The following is a 13,427-nucleotide window of genomic DNA, read 5'->3' as shown; positions in this document are numbered from 1 at the left end:
TTTTTCTTGTTGATTTTTTTATCTGTCCGTATGACCTTTTCAGGAACTGATGCCACCTCACATTTTTGTTTGATAAGAAAGTATTTTATTCACACAACAATCTATACAACAAATTATCAAGTAGGATTATATCTGAATATCAGATACTTTTTATGATATCACAACCATTTGTGGCTTATTCATAAGGGATTCAAATACATCCATTGAGTACAGTATAATTTAGATTATATATTGTTAGACATATATACAATTCACCACAACATATGGTGTAGCACAGAGACATTTAACGATCTGAAACGCAAGTATCAAACGCCAAACGCAAGTAGCTTTGTGGGCGGATCTCGGGCGCTGTTGCTATTATACCGGCAGGATAAATGACTCTTTCGATGCAAATCTAAAATGGGTTGGTCTGAAGTAGCTATATTACTCATAGGTGTGGTTTCGGCATAACGTGCAATAAACCAATCAGAGCGTTATCTCACATTCCCTTTAAAAGCAGGCGCGCTTGTTTCATGGCGGATTGCTATTATAATGGCGGATTTGCTAGGTGCACGCTCTCAATACATCCATGGAGATGGAGGAGCCGAGGAGACCGACGTTTGCTATTGATTTTTCATTTTGACAAAATGTAAATAAAGAAATGTCACAAAAAAATACTTTCCGATGTTTTGGGCTCACTCTTACTGAATCACGAGGTTATGAATGCATGGTGATATTTTTGAAATGTAGTCTAACATTAGATCAAGATTACCTCACTATAGACGATGCAGCTCTTCTGTCTCTCCTCTCCTGTGCTGTTGATGGGGCATTTGAGTTAAGTGGCATCTCCTTAAGTCCTCAAATATTTCCTCATTTAAGTCATCAACACATCCATGATTCGTGGAAATGTTGTATAAAACAAGGTCATATATTTCCGTATTTATGTATGTTTTGCAAAAATGGGAACTGAGAGAGAGGAGCAAAGTGTATGCGCGGTGTGCAAACTCTACATTACGACCAAACACTTAAAATTGCATCTCAATAAGCGCCACTGACTTTAGACTAGGTTTTTCCTGGTCTGTGATGGAATTGTTTTCTGAGCCCCCGGGAGCACAAGTTCATTCCCTAATTTACCGACATGAGTCTGTGGAGGGAAAAGTCCGCTGTTCGTCAGGTGCAAAATAGGAATGATACATGCGTCGGTGTACGAAGTCAATTGCGCTGGGTGCAAGATGGGCCCACAATCTGTTCTGGGACAGAGGTATTATTGCTGCATATTGCCTGGAAATATCATAAAGGCTCCCATGAGGTTTTCAGCAGGTCCTTGACGAATCTTATCTATATTCTTCAATGTGACAAAAACTTTATCTCCGCTCCGCAGGTGGAAGATCCCAGCCAGGAAACTGTTCCACAGATCTTCCCCACCTGAAGCCTTTGCAGTCAAAGGTTTCTGGGTCCGGCAGCGGAAACTAAAGGAAACATGCCCCATATGTCAGAATGCAAACTTACCACAACATAAAAACGACAGCACCGATTTCAATTTGCCTTTAAAGCTACAAACTGGTTAAAGCCATGTAAGCACTGGTAAGTACATGTGCTTCGACAAAGGAAAGAAAGAGTGGTACACTGACTAACCTTTTTGATTTCATAAGTTCTATAGATTCATCATAGGCAGTGGTGTCTTTCATGACCATGTGCTGGATAAGCAAACACTCTTCTGCGGCATCTAATGTCACTTTGGAGTAGAGGTAGTAGTAACCGTCCTTCTCAACCAACAACCGGCCATTTTCGTAACCCATTTTGTAGGTGATGGTTTCGCCATTTTTATGTTCCCACTGTACCACATTGTTCGGTCCTTTAGGATTGTTGGAGCCTGGGATCAAAATGAGAAAGAAGAAAATAAAGGAGAATAGTTTAAAATGAATCATTAAGATCATATACAATGTTTTGGTTTGAGTGTTGAGAGGGTTCTAACCTATCAGTTGAGCAAAGGGTCTCTGTTGGACCTGTTCCAGATGTGGTCGCACTGTGGGAATCTCATTGGACTCTGTTCAAGAAAGAAGGGTCAGACCATCAAACCAATCAACGTAAATGTGAGGTTTTGCATGTGCAATATCTCAATCTCATTTGTGTATGGGGTGCCGAATGTAAAAGTTCGGTTACAATTTTTTAGCTGATAAATTTTCAACATTTAGCTCACTTTCCTCACATTTAGCGCATTTTCCTCACATTTGAGACAGAAATGATATATATATAGGCCTATCTAAATCTAAATGTTATATCTAAATCTAAATGTAAAATATATATCTAAATGTTAAATCTAAATGTTATATCTAAATCTAAATGTAAAATGTATATCTAAATGTGATATCTAAATCTAAATGTTAAATTTATATCTAAATGTAAAATGTATATCTAAATGTTATATCTAAATCTAAATGTTAAATTTATATCTAAATGTTAAATGTTAAATCTAAATGTTATATCTAAATGTGTCGCCAAGTGTAAAGCTAAATATTTAGAAAATATTCAAATCCCCAAGGAAACCACGCCCACTGCAGTGGCTTCAAATCGCGCTGCACCGCAATTTTCAGCAACACCTGTTGGTACAGTAAATACTGACTACATTAAAACATATTTCGGTCAGCATTTTGTATTATTGACTTATATCACAGAAATGTCTTAATATTTGTGTGTACTATAATGCCGTTGTTTTGTTTGACTCATATCTCCTTGTGTGTTTAACGTTAGTTTGATTCACTTTGGAGTAGAGGTAGTAGTAACCGTCCTTCTCACAAGCAATCTAGCTCACACACTGCAGCCGACATGTCATCTGAACAGGCCTCGCAGCACTGTAACTAGCTAAGTTAGCTAGGTCTCGCAATGCGAGACTGAACAGCAGTAGGCCTGTCACACTATAGCCACCTGTAAGTAGTTTTCAATACTTTGGTTACATTACCGTATTTTATTAACCTTAATTATGTTGCTATATTAGCTTGCGAAGGAGCTATCCGTTGCTAACGCTAATTTATCTCAAAAAGCAGAAACGTTAGCTAACTACTGCCAAGATATGATTTCACTAGAGACCAGAGAGGTGTTGTAAGACTCGTTAAGTGTTGTCATGTGTTTACACTGTCTTACAATGAAACCATATCTTGGCAGTAACATTAGTTAGCGACTGCTTTTTGACATAAATTAACTAGCTAGCGTTAGCAACGGATAGCTACTTTGCAAGCCAATAAAATATAGCCTTGGCAAACAGAATTAAGGTTAATAAAACACGATAACTAGCTATGTAACAAGTATTACAAACTTCTTACAAGTGGCTGGATTGTGACATTTTAGTTGTGTTCGGATGAATATGTTGGATGCATAGCTGGACTTTATCCATGCTGGGCTAATGTTCAGTTGCTTGGGAAGGATGATGTTAGTCACACACGGAGATATGTAATTCAAACAACAGTATTGTGATTAACACAACTATTAAGGCATGTCTGTAATATACCGGTCGGTCAATAATATAAAATACTGTAGATCAGTGCTTTCCAACCCTTCTGGTCTGAGGTTCCCCCACAGCCCTGTCATATAAACTCACATACCCGCCCTATCAATTCCCAATGTGTTCACACTATTTATCATATTAAAGTGAATATTCTTACATTTTCATGCAATTGAACTGTAAACATTTAGGTTGGTTTGGTCAGAAATTCTACTAACTAGACCTTTTACTTGAAGTGTGGTTAATGTTTCAAAAGTCATCCATTACTTTTAGCTAATCATTTCAACTGTTAGCTAAGTCAGTTGGTCACTTTTAGCTATTTTTTTCTACCATTGATTACTTCGCTATATGTTTTAACATATGTGTTGAGCTGTTTTAGCTGATATATTGTTTTAAATCAATCATAATTCAATTATTATTTTGATTAGTTAAGCTGCTCCACTTTCCAAGTACCCACTGGCTACAGCAGAGATACCCCTTGCTAGGGCAGCGCGATTTGAAGCCACTGCAGTGGGCGTGGTTTCCTTTGGGATTTGAATATTTTCTAAATATTTAGCTTTACACTTGGCAACACATTTAGATATAACATTTAGATTTAACATTTAACATTTAGATATTATATATCTATATATATATATATAGATATATAATTTTTGTCTCAAATGTGAGGAAAATGCGCTAAATGTGAGGAAAGTGAGCTAAATGTTGAAAATGTATCTGCTAAAAAATTGTAACCGAACTTTTACATTCGGCACCCCATATTTGTGGCCCATCATAATCAGTTATGATTACAGAGAGAGCGAGAGTAACTCCTTACCTTTAGGTCCAACTTGACTCATTATGGTGCCACCCTGAAACAGAAAAAAGCTGAAAACTCCCCCACACACAGCAGTACGACAGTGACTCAGCGGCCACGGATATGTGAACTGGACACCCACACTTACCTGCTGACCAGATGTTTGGGAATTGGAAATGTTCTGGCAGAGAGGGTGAGACTTACAGAGGGAAAATTCCTGCAGTGAGAGGAAGAAAAAAGGGGGTGAAAAATACTTAATGATCATATGGGTGAGTAACAAAATCTGTGTGTGTTTGCCAGCAAGATGTCAATAGCACATAAGAACAGGAAGTGCCCTGCCTCGTGGGAACCAATAGCAAAATTATTTTATTTGGTCATAAAGGTATTTGAATGCCTCAGTTTTCATGTGATATAAACATTAAAACTAAATAATGAAACAAAATGTTACATGCCAACTTCCTGTCTTTTTAGCTACTGAGAAATACAGTGGCTGGTAAAGGGTGGGTTATCTTAGCACATTATACAGTCTCTAAGGTTTGAATTTAAACTGTAGTGAATATTACATAACATTCAAAGTGTACAATATAATTGAGGCAGATGTGTAATAAACAGCATTATGAAACTTTCTTTAAAAAGAAGTTATATTGTGGGTTTGCTCTTGAGAGAGAAAAGAAAGGGAAGTAAAACTATAGAGAAAGAGTCCATTTGACACATTTGTCATCATGGTCCTGTAACTTAAAGAGCAAATAACAACCCATGTTGCTGTCCACTAATGTCTGTGGCTGGTTATGACGTAGAGGAAAATAGGGAAATTCTCGAGGATAGGAATTTACATGTGCTTCAAGATGTCTCTTCTCCCTTTACTCACACAGACAAATTCACATGCAGGTGTCAGCCTCACCTGCGTTTTTTTGTATAGATTGTAGATAAAACATCCCTCGACAAGAAGTCCAAACAGGGCAAGTCCCACCATCAGAAGAAGAAACCTTTGGCCTACTCTCGCCCATCTTGGTTTCTTCCCACTGTGCACAGAGACGTAGTTGGCTTGGCTGTCCACCACAAACACCTGGGGGCATGTACCCACACCGCCCTCTGCCATCCCACCAGATCACACTCCAACTGGGATGTTAGGACTAATGGTAAAATGGCCTGATGTGGCGAGGAAGGGATACTGAAAGAGACAGGGTCAGGGTTAGGTAAAGCAAAGAAACTGGGACGAGAAACAAAGAGAGACAAGAAAAAACTAAGAAATAGAAGACAGAAACAGACTGAGAGACATGTCCTTGTCTACTGTGCTTACAATAAGTACATGCAATGCAACCAGCTTCTGGGAACCAAAGTGATTTCTACATACCCTGACTACTGCAAGCATACAAGAAGAGACAGCTTCAACACGCTCAAAAAATAAATGACGTCCTATTGTTATTTGTTCAAGGTAGTTCAGAAAGAGATTACCTTGGATTTAGATGTGCACCAGATCACAGACCACAGGTCAGTTTTCACACGCTCCTCTGAAACTCCTTAGGGATATTACCAAAAATGTTCTTAAACAATTAAACTGAAATAACAATAAAATCAATTTCGGATATGTCACTGTGTATCATGACTTCTCTAAATTTCTCACTTTCTGAGAAGAAGAAACAAAAATTCTCTGTCTACACCACAAGTACAGATCTATATGCTCCTTCACCTCTTGCGTTTGCTCGCCTGCTGTCAACTATCCCTAATATTGCTTTACAAGCAAGCTCATGTAAGGAGGAAATGAAGTTGACACGGGGAAGAGAAAGAGAGAGAGAGAGAGAGAGAGAGAGAGTGAGTGAGTAGTGTGCATGTGCGTGGGACACTCCCTACAAATATAGGCTAGTTGTCATCCCTCAGCTGACACTTCCTTTTCTCTGTCATGTTCTATTAAAACACTTTTGGTTTGTCTCAGTGTCTGTATCCATTTGTTTTTGTGTCAGTTTCTGAGAAACTTGCACAGTCGTTTTGTCCAGCTGAACCATGCATTTGGCACATTTTTAACCCTTTTGAACCGTGCAGTGTGCAATGTTAAACAACAGTAGAGTTGGTGGTGAGGCTGAGTTGCGTTGGGTCTGCCACAGCCTTGCACTATATCACCCTCAATCTAATTCAACTACACTTTAATGCAGCAGAGTGTCACACTACCCTAAACTGACATTTACAAAGCCACTTCCCAGACATTCAGGCTACTGCTTTCTCACATATTTGCAAATATCTCAGATGATGCTTTGAGCAACATGTTTTTGTGTTTTTTGTTGGGGGGGGGGACTCCTGGTCGTTAGCTTATTTCAGCCTGCAGTGATTGAAGATGACTAATGTTTTTCAGCTCAAGTGCAAGCCCTCATGTAGCTTTCTTTTTTACAGTCACTGTTTTGTTCAAGAGTTTTTTCCACCCTCACCTTTATTCTGTGCAACATGCTTTGCCTGCTTTGTTATGCTTGCAACATCCCACCAACGTCATGCCACCTTTTGTATGTATGGGGACAGCTTAGCAGAAGTACAGAAATGTGGGGAATCTGTGTTGGTTATAGATTTTTCTTTCTTTTTTCTTCTACTTCAACCAAGTATTTTGAGAAATACTTTCATTTCCCTCTCTTTATTAAACATATCTTTTTCACATGTGCTGTTTCAATGTGGAATATGTGATATATTCTACTTCTATTTGATGTCTTCTATTTCTCTGCTGTTTAAATGCTGTGTACAATGAAGACCCAATAAAGTATTTGATGTACGAAAAGAGATGAGTCACGCTTTGTTCAGTGTGAAACTCAATTTGTTGTGGGAGGGGATAGTTTGACATGACATCCTCCACATGTTGAAACTACAATTAATAGACTTTGACTTACTTACTACCCACACACTATAACACACACACACACACACACACACACACACACACACACACACACACACAAATGCACGCTGTGTTCATTGGAGATAAAGACTCAGGGAGGACAGGCGGAAGTCTACACTCCTGGTGGGCCGCTGTGGTTAAATTAAGTTATTCAGAGAAAAGGAAATGGACCTGGACATGTGTGGAACCCCTAAAGTAACTGTATAACTGAATACAAACAACCAATTTAAAAAGCTTACTTACTGTATTGTGTGAACAGTTAGCTTCATTTAATATTTTATGTGGCGTTTTCTTTTATCGTGCTGCAAATGTTCCACCAAAACAAGTTCCTTCCCGAAACTATTTTGCAGAGCCAGCGTCGCTATGTCCGGAGCTTTGTGCTGCCCAAGACGATTGTGATTGCTTTACTGTAAATAGATGCAATCAACCCAGGGCGTTTTTTTCTCCTATCCTGGAAAATATGTTTGGTAGAACCAGATAGGTCTATCCACAAAGAGACCCAAAAGTATTACAATGAGATACAAAATGACTAAAAATAGATGCAAAATGACTAAAAATAGATGCAAAACGTTGTGTCATAATCCATCAATGGGTGTGTCCGAAAGAGAAGGTCCTCCCGTGAAAAACGACCTCATAGGTAGTTTGTACAAGCAGTAATTACGACCCATATTTACATTTTATTGTTAGGTGGCCATAGTGATTATGAATTATAATTATGACTCCATAACCACACTTTTGCACAATTAAATGATGAATGAATAAAATCTCCAGTCTATGTTTGCAGCACCAGCAAGAGAGATTTTCACCTGGCAACCCAAAAGTTGTTCTTATTACCTATATATATCTGAAAAAATAGTAAAATATGATTTCATTTAAATAAAATAAAATAAATACAAATAGATTTAAATAAAGCCATTAGTTACAACATATAACTCCGTTATAAAGTTGTACCATAATGTTTGTCACTGCAGAGACATTCACTGTCTCACAAAAGTGGTTCATACCCATAGACTGTATGGTCACACCATACAGTAGCTTTAACGGTTAACCGCAGCCCTGATTGGAGGAGGTTTGCTACTCTTCCTCCTCTGATTGGTCTACAGCATCGTGGCCTCCATCCAATCACAGCATCGCAAAGTTCTTCTGCGGAAGAGAGATGCGAAGGAGATGGCTGAACTTAGATAGCCCTGTGTTTGGGAATATCTTCACCATGGATCTTCTCCGTAGGAAAGAGGGATGCGGAGAACGACTGTTTGTCCTTGCAGTAGTGTTTGGGTGGTGTTTAGGGTCTGTGAGCTGTTTCGGACAGAACCTAGACAGCGAGTTCACGTTTCTGCTACAAGCCGGAAGATCCGAGTGTTTCTTTCAAACAGCAATAAAGAATGGTACGATGGAGGTCGAATATCAGGTAACTGTGTGTGTATGTGCTCTGCAAACCTAATCACTTAGTGTGTTTACATTTACATGCTGTATGTTAAAGGCTTATACAAGGAATATGATGTTAATGGCTACAGTTACTACCATTTGTTCCTTTAGCTAGCTGATATGCTGGTAGTATATTATACATACTCTATGCTGGGCATATATTTTATTAAGTCAGCATTGAATTGGCGCTGTAAGCTACAGTAATGGCAGCACATATTCCTCCATTAATATTGTGGGAGTTAACGTTACCAGTCTAACAACCACGTACTGTAGCTCACATTGGACAAAAAACACTTTGAAAAACATCCATAACGTCAAATCAAACTTAATTTATCTAGCACCTTTTTGTGCAATATTGCAATAAGACAAGTACTTAATAAATGATAAATGACAACAAGTGCCTCTTCACTAATACAGATCAGTGATAACTAAATACTATACAGGAAATGAGATAATACACACAGTTTATAGTTTGAATGAGTCACTATGTAAATGATAGGCTGTACACGAATATCTAAGAGGTCGAGATGTGGTAATCCAGCAGGTTGTTCCTGAAGGGAGGTCCTGGTCCAGTGTTGGTTGAACAGAAAATATCCTAGAAAGGACAAAACCCCATACAGTGTCTGTTGTCTGAGGCACTAGTTTTAGCTATTTAAAGGTCAACAGCAGAAGTCAGTTCATACTGTTGATTTACAGGAGTCCCACTCATCAGAGTTGATTTAACACTTTGAGTGGTTTTGAGCAGCTACCACAAAGCCACAGGCGCTCTGTGTGCACAGTGAAATCTCCACTCTACAGCGTAGCTAACAATTGTTTTTATTATCCATTAATCTGCAGAGTATTTTTTTTTTTAGAAAATAATGAAAACGTGTCCATCACAATGTCCCAGATCACAGGGTCTTGTCTTCAGATTGCTTGTTTTGTCAAAATATCCGTCCAAATATATTCACTTTACTTTTCACAGAGGTTGAATAAAATGAGCAAATACTCACATTAGAAATGCTGGAACTAGTGAATTTTGGGCATATTTTAACTGATTGATTGTTTCAGCTTTCCAACTGTCCAACACCATATAAATCATGTAAAAAAAAAAAACACTTATTTACACAGGAACACGTCTTATAATGTAAAGTTTTATTAGTCAGCAGTGTGTTTGTTTAGTGGGCGAGTCTCAATCTTAGAGACAACAAGACATGCTCTTTTGAAAGGCACACCTAATCTCTCTTTGAATTGTTTGTCTTGTGGCATCCTGGTGGCCTAGTGGTTAAGACGCACACCACATTACTGCAACATGCTGGAGACCTTTGCTGCATGTCATACCCCTGTCTCTCTTCACGTACAGTATTTCCTGTCTGTATCTCTAATGTAACTATCTCACAAAGACAAACTGACAAAAATAATTTTCCAAAGAAAATGGTTGACTTCAGAATACCATTCCCTTGTTGCTGTGCGCGTGCGTGCGTGCGTGCGTGCACATCCAGGTGATAGCGGGTGCTGGTATGGACGTAGACTTCACCATCATCTCTCCAGAAGGCATCCGGCTCATCTTTGAGTCTCGGCGCTCTGACGGAGTCCACGTGTGAGTGATACCGCACGTTGGCGTGAATCCTTGATCATATTTCATATTACTTAGCCAGCGATTGTTGGATCTGTCTGTTAATCTTTGACTTCATTTCCTGTTATCCCAGGGTGGAGCCTACGGTGGAGGGAGACTATGAAATCTGCTTTGACAACAGCTTCAGTCGCTTCTCAGAGAAGATGGTGTTCTTCGAGATCATCATCGAGGGTCAAGGAGGAGATGTGGGTGGAGATGAAGAGTGGCCGGGAATAGAGGAGCCAGATGGAAGCCTCCTGGAGTACAAGCTGGAGGACATCCGGGTGAGATGTTTGTTTAGGGTTTTTTAGAAATTAATTCAAAAAAGGAAATCTAGTTCACTATGCAGCTGACCTCTAAGGTGACAGTGACCAGCTGTTTTATGAAATGATGTAGCTTCTTTTCTTTTTGAAACTATATCTCTGACCTAGAGCTGGTCGATATGGCCAAAATCTTCTATCCTGATATAGATCATTTCATATCTCGATAACGATATATATCACGATATAGCATTTTTTTTTAGAAATTCAATAAATAAATAGCCTATATGAAATAACTGCATGGTAAAGTATAATTTGGGCTACTTATAATTAAATAATTGACAAATGTATAGTAGCTGCAGTAGTAATTTTATTGAGAACTTAAGTGCAAAATGAACATAAGGATCAGAACGCAAAACGTCGTCCAAATGACGTGAATATTGGCAACGCATGTCGGCCGCTGGCTTTTTGACATTGCGATAGAAATGATATAGAAAAACATATAGACAGACATTTTCATATTGTTTTGACAATATATATCATTATTTCGCCCGGTCGTACTCTTGTCTTCACTCGGAACAAATTGAGCTTGGGGCTGAGCGCCACAGACTGGCTGGGGAAGTGGGAAAGTATTGAAAGACGCAGTCTTAGTTTTGGTCTTTTTGTGGGATCTGCTGACAATATGTATACCAGAAGACTCCTGTTAACGGCTAACACCAGCTGGAAAGATTGGCTACTCCTGCAGGTCAAACTAGGTAGACCAAACCACAGTGATGGTTGCATAATCTAATATTATGATTTGCCAGCTGACTGACTGACATTTATCAAAACCAGCACAGAAAATCTGTCTCTCTGCTAAATTCTGTTGAGACAAGAAAGTTGTAGCAGTCAGCCATTAACAACTGTTGTTTAGCAAAATCAGATTCTGTGTACTTTTGAGACCATCTTCTCTGTCTCTTGCTTCCACTTCTCTCTCATAACAGCCACCACTTTTTTTAAATCCCTAAAATTGTTCTCATAATTTCCTCAGGAGTCCATGGACTCTCTGCACAGACGCTTGGAGCGCAGCCGTCAGATGCAGACAGTGTTGCGGGCTTTTGAGGCACGGGATCGAAACCTTCTGGAAGACAACCTGTGGAGGGTCTCATTCTGGTCCTGTGCCTGTGTACTGGTGATGCTGTGTGTGGCCCTTACCCAGGTAAATGGAGCACACACCACACAGCACGATATATACTATATATTTAATCTGTCACACAGTTTGGATCACATACCAAACATCTTACTATCTGTGTTTTTTCTTCTGCATTCCCAGGTTTACACTGTCCGTAAACTGTTCGACGATAAGCGGAGGGTCTGCACATAGAGGGATTATTTTGCAGTTATAAAAGACAGCCTACGAAGGAGAACAATCCAATTCAAGATGTTTGGCTGGTTACCCATTCAGACTATGCTCTACTATGTTCCATTTAGTCTCCATGAATACCAGCATTCAACATCAGTGTTAGTGGATCTTTTTTACTTTGAAAATGTTGTTTTAGATCAGTTTGTGAGCAACAATTAAATATTATTAGATCATGAAGGGTAGCCAGGTGAGGAAGTTCAAGTTGGTTGCTTCTATTTATTTGTTTAATGCCTTTCAAATCTTACCACAAACCAATGAGGAAATTACTTATTAAAAAGGAAAGGAAACATTTTAAAAGACACCGCCTACATAGACAGAACAATAAATGTTGTAGTATAACTGCTGTCCTATGTTTCTGAAACTGGTGAGAAGTTTTAGTTTTTTTTTTTGAAAGGTGAAATTATTCCTACCAAAGGTAAGAGGTCGGTAATGTGACACATCTCAAAAACTGATCCACAGAACTCCTATTCAGCTGGTTTACAAGGGATGACGATGTGCAATAGTGTTGTTGGCGTATTTGTTCTTCCTACGGTTTAAGGTCTTTCCATTATATTAGTGATCCGTCCATCTGACCAGGTGTTTCCTTGGTTACAGTCGTGTTGATGGTTAGTTCTTTTGAGATGTTACTGATTTCTTTTCACGTGCCAGTTAAAGTCCATGCTGACGTGTTGACAAATAAGAATGTAGAATAACAAAGAGGGATGATTTACAGTGATTGCCAGTAATGTACACGTATGTGTATGTCAGTACTCTTCCAGACAAACATGTAGTTTGTAGTGTATGTGTATGTCAGTTCATGTATCAGGATAATTCAGTGTGAACATACTGATTGTTTGATGTGTGTTGTGTGTTACTGGTTTCTGTTCGGTCTTCTAGATTATCAGACTTGTTTTCTTTTTCAGATGTATGTTTGAGTCAACAGAATGTGACATTTTGATTCTGATCAGACAGCCACTTTTTTTTTATAAGAACAGGCTTTCATTACATATTCAATAGAATATGTAAAAATCAGGTTTACATGAGATTAATTGATATTATTAAATGCATTTTTTACACAGAATACTTGGTCTGATGTAAGTTGTCTTTGACTATTAAAAGATGTAGAATGTTCTTTTTTAAAGCTCTGTGATAACTTGCACATTGTGCATGTAAATCATGATTGAATGACAGCATATGCTGTCATTTGGCACATCTTTAAACCACAAGAAACCATATTTATTTGATAATTTTTGCATCTTTTATACAAGATTATGTTTTACATAACCCTGCTTGTCACTGTGAAACGTGTATTTTTCCCCAAAGCCACTTTGAGGAAACAATCAGGAGTCTGAGACCAAATGTGTATAGAAACACTTTATTTCTGCTGATGTAGTGCCCCCTTACGTCTGACCTTAAAAGCTTATAAAAACTATTTCAAAAACAACTTTGACATATCTGACATTAAGTTGAAGTTTTTATAACGGTTAAATAACATGTATATTTGATAAAATAGTTGAAAAATCAGCATGAATTAACTGCACTTGTCGGTGAGTAGCAATATCTAAAACATTTGTTGAAATTACCAAATTACTAGATTGAGGCATTTCTGCTGTATCAT

The 13,427-nt window shown here is 38.5% G+C and overlaps 2 protein-coding genes across 2 annotated transcripts; one reads left to right on the top strand and one right to left on the bottom strand.

The window, feature by feature from the left end:
- Nucleotides 1–68: 68 nt before the first annotated feature.
- LOC144535705 (tumor necrosis factor ligand superfamily member 14-like) lies at nt 69–6,035 on the bottom strand. Its single transcript, XM_078278304.1, has 7 exons — nt 5,730–6,035; nt 5,176–5,445; nt 4,423–4,491; nt 4,296–4,329; nt 1,955–2,026; nt 1,615–1,852; nt 69–1,448 (listed from the first exon to the last, which is right to left on the bottom strand). Exons 2-7 carry the CDS (start codon nt 5,371–5,373, stop codon nt 1,244–1,246), a joined length of 816 nt encoding a protein of 271 aa, XP_078134430.1. The 5' UTR covers nt 5,374–5,445; nt 5,730–6,035; the 3' UTR covers nt 69–1,243.
- Nucleotides 6,036–8,269: 2,234 nt separating this feature from the next.
- tmed1b (transmembrane p24 trafficking protein 1b) lies at nt 8,270–12,940 on the top strand. Its single transcript, XM_078278291.1, has 5 exons — nt 8,270–8,557; nt 10,056–10,153; nt 10,263–10,452; nt 11,459–11,626; nt 11,741–12,940. Exons 1-5 carry the CDS (start codon nt 8,306–8,308, stop codon nt 11,789–11,791), a joined length of 759 nt encoding a protein of 252 aa, XP_078134417.1. The 5' UTR covers nt 8,270–8,305; the 3' UTR covers nt 11,792–12,940.
- The last annotated feature ends 487 nt before the right edge of the window (nt 12,941–13,427 follow it).

The sequence above is a fragment of the Sander vitreus genome, chromosome 2, assembly GCF_031162955.1.
Source record: "Sander vitreus isolate 19-12246 chromosome 2, sanVit1, whole genome shotgun sequence".
Taxonomy (NCBI): Eukaryota; Metazoa; Chordata; class Actinopteri; order Perciformes; family Percidae; genus Sander; species Sander vitreus.
This window is presented reverse-complemented; position numbering and strand designations above follow the sequence as displayed.